Source organism: Petaurus breviceps, unplaced genomic scaffold, assembly GCF_028583685.1.
Source record: "Petaurus breviceps papuanus isolate PSGF00001 unplaced genomic scaffold, PetGlider_PUasm1.0 532, whole genome shotgun sequence".
Taxonomy (NCBI): domain Eukaryota; kingdom Metazoa; phylum Chordata; class Mammalia; order Diprotodontia; family Petauridae; genus Petaurus; species Petaurus breviceps.
In genome coordinates, this window is record NW_027186361.1 from 1,030,702 (window position 1) to 1,039,489 (window position 8,788).

Consider the following 8,788-nt stretch of genomic DNA (forward strand, 5'->3'; position numbering starts at 1 on the left):
GGCAGTTGAGAGACTGTTAGTAGGCCCTCTCTCCTTCGCCCTGCCCCTCTCCACCTCTCCATACACCCCAAGAAGCTAGTTAATGGCCACTTCCCACTTTTTGTCTTCTCCGTGAGCTACAATGGGGATGGGGACAGAAGGGGACAGTAATGTACCAGTCCAGTCATGCCTTGCAATTTTTAAGGTCTACAAGCTCTCAAGTCTAGAGCCCTATGAAAAATACTGGACAGGTACACAGAGAAAGCAGAAGCAGAGAAAAACTCTTTGTGTCTCCTAGCTCTCTGACATAATCTTGTTAACCATTTGACTTGCTTCTATGGTATTAGGGGTAGCTCAATGAAAAGAAATTGGAATTTCATTTGAGATCTTTTGATCTGTTTTCATCTGAGGTTTCTTTTTGTTTTGTTTGTTTTTTTAAACATTTTCATTTGAAGGAATGTGAAAAAGTCAACAACCAGGAGGTGGAGAACCCTAAAGCTGAAGAAGCTTGCATTCTGGAGTGTGAAGTGAAGACATTGAAGAAGGAGCCAAACCCTCCAAATCTTCTGTGCCAAGAGGCAAAGAAGAAAATGCCCAAGAAAAAGCCTATCAAGTGTGAAAGATCCCCAATCCCCCAAACCAAGATGGGGCATGACTTATTTGAATCTTCTTTCCATGTGGAGAAAACCCTTCTACATGACCCAGATGAAGGAGAGGACATTGACAGATTAACACCTGACTCATGCAAGCACAGTTTTGTCTCTCACTTGAATTCCTTACAGATTACAATTAGGCAGGACTTGAGCCAGGCAGTCCAGTCTGTTGAAGAAGAAGATGAAGAAGAAGAAGAAGAAGAAGATGAAGAAGAAGAAGAGGAAGAAGAAGAAGAAGAAAAAGAAGAAGAAGAAGAAGATTGGAATAAATACTCTAACCCCAAGCTCTATAAAGAAGGCTATGGCAGAAAAGAGAAAATCTATGAAACTGATGAATTTATTCACTACCTGTTAAATTACTATCACCCTCCACAATATGCTCGTATTTATGAAGACCCAAAGAGTGCCGTGGGCAAACCTCCGTGGCGGAGGGAGGTACATGACAGTGGATATGGATTTCAGATCAACTTGAACCAGTCAGACCATCACATCATGCAAAATGGGCAAAAGGTCGGTTGGGCCCCAAAGGATGATCAGCAGTGGAAGCTTGCCTCTCAGGAGGTAGAGCCCAGACCAAGAGAGGCTATCAACACAAGCTGTGCTGAAGAGTTTGCAAAGACAGTTAAACACCATTACACAGACCCAAGCAATGAAGCTGCTGATGTTGTGTCTAACATGGGTGGAAAGCAGTGCCCTTGGCAGAACTCCTGTATTGGCCCTATCAAAGATTCCAAGCTTAGGATTAAGAGAAAGAGTTCTTCCCAATCCAAACTTGCTGGCTACTCTTGTGAGGTAACAGACTTCTTAGAAGAGATTAGTAGTGATTCTGATTGCTTTAATGAGACATTGAGTGAAGAGAGTAGGCATCAAAGCCCTACTCCAAATGCAGGCCGCTTGGTGAAAGTGATGGAAGGCTCAGATGACTACAATGAAATTATCGCCTTTGATCAAGAAAAGAAATGTAGCCAGTGTGGCATGTGCCCAAAGTTAAAACCCATCAGCTTGACAAAGCCCCTTAGACCCAAACTTAAGAAAACAGTTAAGAGGTCCAGGAATGAATTACAATGCCCAGGGCCCAAAGGTGAATGTGAAACCAACGGGGTTGAGAAAAACACCAGAAAAAAGAAGAAAAAGCCACTCACAGAAGACAGACTTGAGAAAGACAACTGCCCTGCACCAGAGCCCAGCACCTTATGGTCCTTCAAAAAACCTGAGAAGAAACGGAGAAAAATGATGGAGTCCAAAATGAAATGTAAAGCTTCTTGTGTGTCAGTAGCATCTTCACCAAGTGTTGACATGCCCTCAGTCCAGGGGCTTTCTGAGGATATGAGTAATCCTTGGAAGCTGACATCTGATCCAGACATAAGAACCTCCAACAGATGTGTTAAATGGAAGGACCGAACCCTGAATTCCAGTGGTTGTCTCACCAGCTGTGACAGTCCAGATCCTCTTGCCTATGAAAATGGTTTCGAAAAGAGAGCTTCAGTTTTGAAATTGAAGAGTTTTGAAAGCCATTGAGCTCAGACACCCAATTTTTTCATAATGGTAAATGATTTGAGAAGAGAAAAACAAAAAACACAAAGCGAGACCTTAGGAATTCATCAGCTAGATAGCAAGATGTCAGTTAAAAGTTTTAGTTGTGGCCAGTTTAACCCCTCATCTAGTATAGCTCATATATTGTGATGACAGCAGGTGTGTTAGTAAGGATTGGGGAGATTTCTAAAATGTGCTTACAGATCACTGCTAGCTAAGAGTGGACAATCCAGTAGTTTAATTGAACCTTCAGTGGAGTGTCCAGCAAAGTGCAAATATAACTTGCAGAGTAAGGAAGCCTCTTTAGCCACATTTTCTTTTCTTTTCCCCAGTTCACCAAAACAACATTTGTGAATAGTGGGGATCTTTTTCTGTTTTCTTTCATTTTTGGTCAGAGGTGATCTATGCTGCAAGAAGCATGTTGTTTGCCTATAGCAGGGGTTAGTCTTTTTTGTGTCTCGGACCCCTTTGACATCAGTCTGGTGAAACCCATTAAGATTTTTTTTAGTAATTAAAAGAAATGTTAAATTTCAGTTAGAGATTAGTGAAAATAAAGATGCGATTTTCCCCTCGTGTCCAAGTTCATGGAACCCCTAAAATCTATCCATGGACCCCAGGTTAAGGACCTCTAGTCTACAGGTACCTTTTATAAATTCCTTCTTATAACTGTCAAATGGAAAGGAAAGACAGCTCAAAGCTTGCTTTGATTTCTTCAAGAAATGATTTTGAGCATTTTGTACCTAAAGAGAATCTACACATAGTCATCAGTGGACCATTCTTTTTGGGATGATATATAGAAGAAGAAACTGACATTTCAGTTCATTTCTGATTCTATAAATATTTCCTAGGTACCACCTGCTAAGTGTTTAGAAACACTGAGAACACAGAAGTAGACTTGGGGTACATCAGACCAATGGGCTAGAGAGGGTTCATAGGGAGGAAGACTAGTGTGCTTGGAGGTTTAAATAGGACAACAGAGCCCAAGGACCTGGCAGCATTATTACTGCAGTGTCTGCTGCTTGTGGTGTGGGTTAAAGTAAAGGCAGGTGATAAAACTGCATTGAAATTAAGAGTAGGAAGTCCTTTAAGTTAGCAATTAGATCTTAGATGACCAGGGTTTGACTAGGGACCCAGAGAGCCATTCTGGGGCCTGAAGGCAGCTGTAATGCTGTTTTGAGGTATTGAGGGGTAGACTCAGTGAAGCAAGAGAGTAAGGGAAGAGAAGTACTTTTTTTACTTTGTATAATTGTTTTGCTCAGAGTTGAGAATGAAATCTGTTTGTACAAATCTCTCACTGTCTCAAACTTTGCTTTTTAAAGGCCTCCTCCTTTGTTACCCTGGGGGTCCTGAAAAGACGTGACCAGGTCTGAACCCTTGGTGAGTTTTCTGGATGGGAAAACGTCATGGAGTCTTCACATATGAAGATTTCTTGGATTTACACGCTCAAAATGTGAACTTTTAAAATTGTATTCCATGTTTGGTGCTGCTTAAAGCTGAGCCCTTCCCCAGACTCATATTATCGTGACTTTGAGAATTTTGCAGCATACAATATATTGAAGGCTGGACTTGGGTACTCCAAGGACAGGAGATGAAAATATTTCCAACAAAGTCATAGTTGGCCTAAACAATTGAAGATGAATGGACTAGATCAGAGACTCCTTGAAGTATAAATGCTGTTCAATGCTTAGAAGTCATAGCAAGCCAGATTTTATATAGGCTGGCTTATTTAAAATAGGCCTGATCTCAAATTCTTTGGAGTTTCTGTCAGAGCACATTACCTGAATTTACCACCTTCCTACATTCTGTCTTGTATCATTATTTCTCCAGCCAATGAGATTGTGTATATATGCTTCCATCCCATCCACCCAGTAAGATTTATATGTGCTTCTACCCCCCCCCAGGCCCTCCCCACCACCCGCCCCAGCCAATTAGATTGTGTGTGTGTGTTCATGTGTATAACCTCTCCCCCTGCCCCCACACCAGTTATGTTGTAAGCTCTCTGAGGGCAGGGTCCACTTCATTTCAGTAGCTCCAACAACTGTATGAAGCCCCATACATGGCAGGCAAAGCTTAAGAAATATCTGCTAAATTGGTTGAATTGAAGCATACTAGGACCCTGTCTCCTCTGTCCCCCCCACCTCCTCCCAGTAACCTGGAATATGTTTTGGGCTGGGCCTTCTCTGATCTATGGGAAGATGGGTGGTAAAAATGAAGATGAGTCTTCTTCTCTTGAGTGGCCTGTTTTTCTAAAGTCTGGTACCTCATCCTGGATGAAATCCTTCCAAACTACCAAATACCCCAATTTTTTCTGCATTAAGAACCACGTGGTGTTGGTTTTCAATATTTAAGTATATAGCTGTGTGACAGAACAAGGATTCATCTGAGAATATGTTGTTATGTACCGTATGCGCTTATGATGTTAACTTGAATAAAATTGTGACGAGAAAAATGTGCTGCTTTTCATGTACAGTTTGACTTTTCATTGAATGACTCAGCAAACTGGGTGTGGTCTGTTGTCAAATTTTCTGATTCCTCCTGTGTATTGAGTGCCTTTTCTCCATGTTCTCCAAGGCTCAGGAATGACTGCTAACATTCAGATGGAGTTACTATTTTTCATAATACCCTGGAAAGTTCATACAGCTTATCTTTTGTCAAGGGACTTTGTGTGAATAAGTGTCGAAAACCAGCCCTCTTTGGCTTCTAGGTTCTGCTTTTATTTGCAATCTTTTGTACAGTTGCACTGAAGAGATTGTAACAGCTACATTTATTGTGATAATCTGTTGTTTTCTTTGGTCATCCGGTTCAGAGTATTTTTCTATGTAAAGTTTATGGGTATAAAAAGATTTGCTACTGAATGCTTCTGAAATGAAACTTTAACTGCCATAGAATCAAACAACAAACATTTTTTCAGCTCGGGCCATTGTGCTTCAGAGTGCTGGGGTTAGATACACCAACAGAAATGAAGAGCTTACATTCTTTCTGTATGTAGCGTATGTATAAAAGGCATTTAGTCTAGGGGTAGCACGACAAAGGATAAGATAAGAGTGCTGGACCTGAAATCTGGAAAGCTTGGGTGGCTCAAACATGGCCTCTGTCCCTTACTAGCTGTGTGGCCAAGGACTGGTTACTTAAATTAACTCTTGAGCCCCCAGGCTGGCGACTCTCTCCTACTAATCTCCTGAGTTACTGAGAAGAAGTGATCTGCTTTGTTGGAGGGCATTCCAATGAAACCCCACCCATGACATCCTTGGCTTTTTGCCTGGTGATTTAGTATCACAGAATTGGTGCTAAGGTATTCATTTGTGGCATTTTTCCCCCTTGTTGGCTAAGCACTCTTCTGGGGCCCAGGCCGAAGTAAAAATACTGGTTTTTTGTTTGTGTACATTCTCCATTCTCCTCCCTCTTTCCTTTATCTTTTGTTTGAGGTTAACTATTTAGAACACCCAGAGAGACACCCCCCCCCAAAAAAAAGGCTCCCTTGATATTCTCTCCTTTAGAAATCCAATGACTTCACAACAGTGAGACAGGAAACTGAAGAATACTATCAGTTGATTTTCTCGATAACTTTTCAGTCAATAACTCAGATAATCAGTCTTGTTGGTGGGTTAGGAAATCCACTGTGTAGTGTTAATAATTTGCTCAGCCTTTTATGGCTTGCACCACTGAATTACCACTATGTTAGCTTTTCCTTTGTCCTCTTAAATATGTAACTGTCATGATGGTGACCCTTTATGTAAGATCCCCAAGGCTTTTCTTTTTCTTTTTTTTTTTGCTTTTCAGAAGGCAATTGGGGTTAAGTGACTTGCTCAAGGTCACACAGCTAGGGTTTTTTTTGTGTGTGTTAAGTGTCCGAGGCTGGGTCCGAACCCAGGTCCTCCTGACTCCAGGGCCAGTGCTCTATTTACTGCACCACCTAACCGCCCCAGATCCCCAGGGCCTTTACAAAGCTAAGCACCATTGGGTCAGTGCGTTTTAGTTCACTTTGCACGTCTCAAATTTCTCAGGTAGGAAAAAAGTGACCTCCTAGTGCTGAAGGAAAAACCGAATGTATCTGCAATTCCTTTCTTATGGCTATTGCTAATAAATTGTTACCTTAACATCCTACAAAGGTTCATACCTGTAATACAAATGAATGAATGACGTTCCAGTTATTGATCCAATGAACCGGCAGTTGACAAGTGCTTTGTACATAGTAAGTTCTTGAGTTTTTCCCCATTCAGTAAGGATTTGTTAAATATCCCCTTCTTTTGTGCTTCTGTACCCTAAGCTTTAGATCGGTCGCTTTATCCTTTCAGCCCTCAGTGGAGATACTCCACTACTCTGAAGTAGCCAAAGGACTTGATGGGGGGAGGGGGAAGAAGGAGCAAATTTGCATAACTACAAATGGCCTGGTTGGCTCGGGAAGTGTACCTACCTGTCCTAGGCCTTGCATAATCTTGGCTAAAGCAAATTCATTCACATGTGCTCCTTAACCTCAGCTCTATGGTTTCAAAGACCTTACAGCCATGGTGCTATTGGAAAAAGAGAGCGGTGATCACCCTGTGAGAGATTCTGGGCTTGGAAGGGACCTTAGAAGCCTTCCAGTCCAACCTCCTCATTTTATCAGTGAGGAAACTGAGGCCCAGAGAGACTTGCCCAGGGCCACACAGCTAGTAAAATCCCTCTGAGAAGGGATTTGAACCCAGGTTTATCCTGACTTCAAGTTCAGCACCCCCTCCATTCTGTCGTTGTAGTTGGTACCTTCCCCCCCAACAGAGCAGATGAAATTGTAAAGGCTAACTTCTTGGTGACATGGTTACAAAACATTTTCACATGTGTTCCCCTTTGTTCCCTGCAGAATAGTAGTACTGTATTAAATCCTCTCTTAAAGAATCCTAGTTTTGGGAACTTGTAAGGGACATTAACCCAATTGTTAAAATATTTTTGGGCTTAATATGGGAATTTGTTTTGCTTGACTATGCATATTTGTTACAAGAGCTTTGTTATTCTTTTGGTTGGGGTGAGATGGGAGGGAGAGAAAACTGCTTGTTAATTGAAAAATAAAATAAAATGTAATTAAAAAAACATATTAGCAGGTTTGCATTTTCCCACTTTTAAACCAAAGGCGGTTCTCAAAGTTGTTTTTTTTTCTGGTATTTTACTTTGGATGATAGGATTTTGAGCTGGCAGAATCCTTGAGTCTGAGGGTCATAGATTTCCAAATGGGAGGGACCTCCAAGGTCATCTCGTCCCAGCCCCAGCCTTTGACAAACGAGAAACGTGAGGCCCAGAAAAGGAGAGGGACCCAGCCAAGGTTGAATTTAGACAGTCATAGATTTGGAGCTGGAAGGGATTTCAGAATGAGGAAATAGGCCTTGAGAGAAGAAATCATTTAGTCTAAGTTCACACAGTTAATGCCAGAACTGACTGGCTTTGAACTCCTTTCACTGCCTGACTCCTGTCACCTTTTTGATCCATTATATAAATTGTTAGTGGGTTTTTTAGTGTCCTGTTTTTTTTTTAAAGAATGTAACCAAGAATACTGGAAAAACTTGTAGCTGAAATCTATGCACAGTACATGGTAGGAAAAAAAATGCCTCTGAATCACTGGGTGAAGGCAGGGTGGGGGAAGAGTAAAAAGTTCACTTGATCTCCCACTGACACTAGTTTGTATGGATTCTCACCTTTTAAGGGTATTTACATAATGGGCTTTTAAGAATTTGTTGGTTCTGAGAATTTTTAAATCCATATTTTCTAGTTTAAAGTAATACCCAGTTAGAGAAAATTAATGAAACAAGGCCTGGAATCTGGCTACTTGGGGATAAAGTTTTGAAAAACAAGATGACTTTTTTCCTCCCAACTGCCAGTTCTGTTTAGGTATAAAAGGAGCAAGCTGATCTCTTCTGAAATAAAAGACAATGTCACAAATATTGGGAGATTATTTGGAGGGACCTTACTTTCCACGTTTTGGGGCAGGGGGCTTTAACCTATGGGACTTTCCCCATAGAATCAGAAATTCACTTGGGGAAAGGCATTCCAGGACCTGAAAAATAGCTGATTTTAAGTGAGAGGGAAGATGTCCATCAAAGTTGATTGAAGTCTGAGAAGCCAGTTCCATGCCATGTTCTATATTATTAGCAACATGGGTAATAGATTGTTTCTGTTTACGTGACTCCTTACGCAAGTATATCTTCCTTTGGAGTATCAGAATGTAAATAAGATATAAGGATTCCCATCTTATTTGCTGGCCTTGTTGATAATGTATTTCATTGAATCTGAGCAAGGGCAGGGGGAGGAAAGGGGAGCTGGGCTGCTTGTATTGTCCAAGTTGGAGTTTCGCCTTTGACATTTTATAAATATCAGAAAAAAAATTAAAGGAAGTAGGGTCATAGATACTGATAGGTTTGCATAGCCCTCTAGGTTGGTTCTTGTAGTGAATCGAGTGGACATTTGGTCCACGGTATAAATGAGTTAACAAATATAAAATTAGTTAACCCACAAAAGCATTTTGCAAACCTTAATGTGTTATATAAATCCTAGCTGTTGTTCGAAAGCTCTAATAAGGGGTAACATTTTACACTGGTGAACAAAAGATCCTGTATCCAAAATGACATTCCGATTAGCAAACCAATAGAAAGTCTTTG

The 8,788-nt window shown here is 41.1% G+C and overlaps 2 protein-coding genes across 7 annotated transcripts in view; one reads left to right on the forward strand and one right to left on the reverse strand.

The window, feature by feature from the left end:
* LOC138172413 (A-kinase anchor protein 17B-like) overlaps positions 1-7,268 on the forward strand; it is a 49,356-nt gene extending 42,088 nt beyond the window's left edge. For all 5 annotated transcript variants that reach the window (XM_069102171.1, XM_069102172.1, XM_069102170.1 and 2 more), the window contains 2 exons: positions 435-2,177; positions 3,485-7,268. In XM_069102171.1, the coding sequence (XP_068958272.1) occupies positions 435-2,150 (1,716 nt within the window). In that variant the 3' untranslated portion in view covers positions 2,151-2,177; positions 3,485-7,268. The remainder of the gene's footprint in view (positions 1-434; positions 2,178-3,484) is intronic.
* UBE2A (ubiquitin conjugating enzyme E2 A) overlaps positions 1-8,788 on the reverse strand; it is a 276,953-nt gene that overhangs the window by 206,825 nt on the left and 61,340 nt on the right. The window lies entirely within an intron of this gene.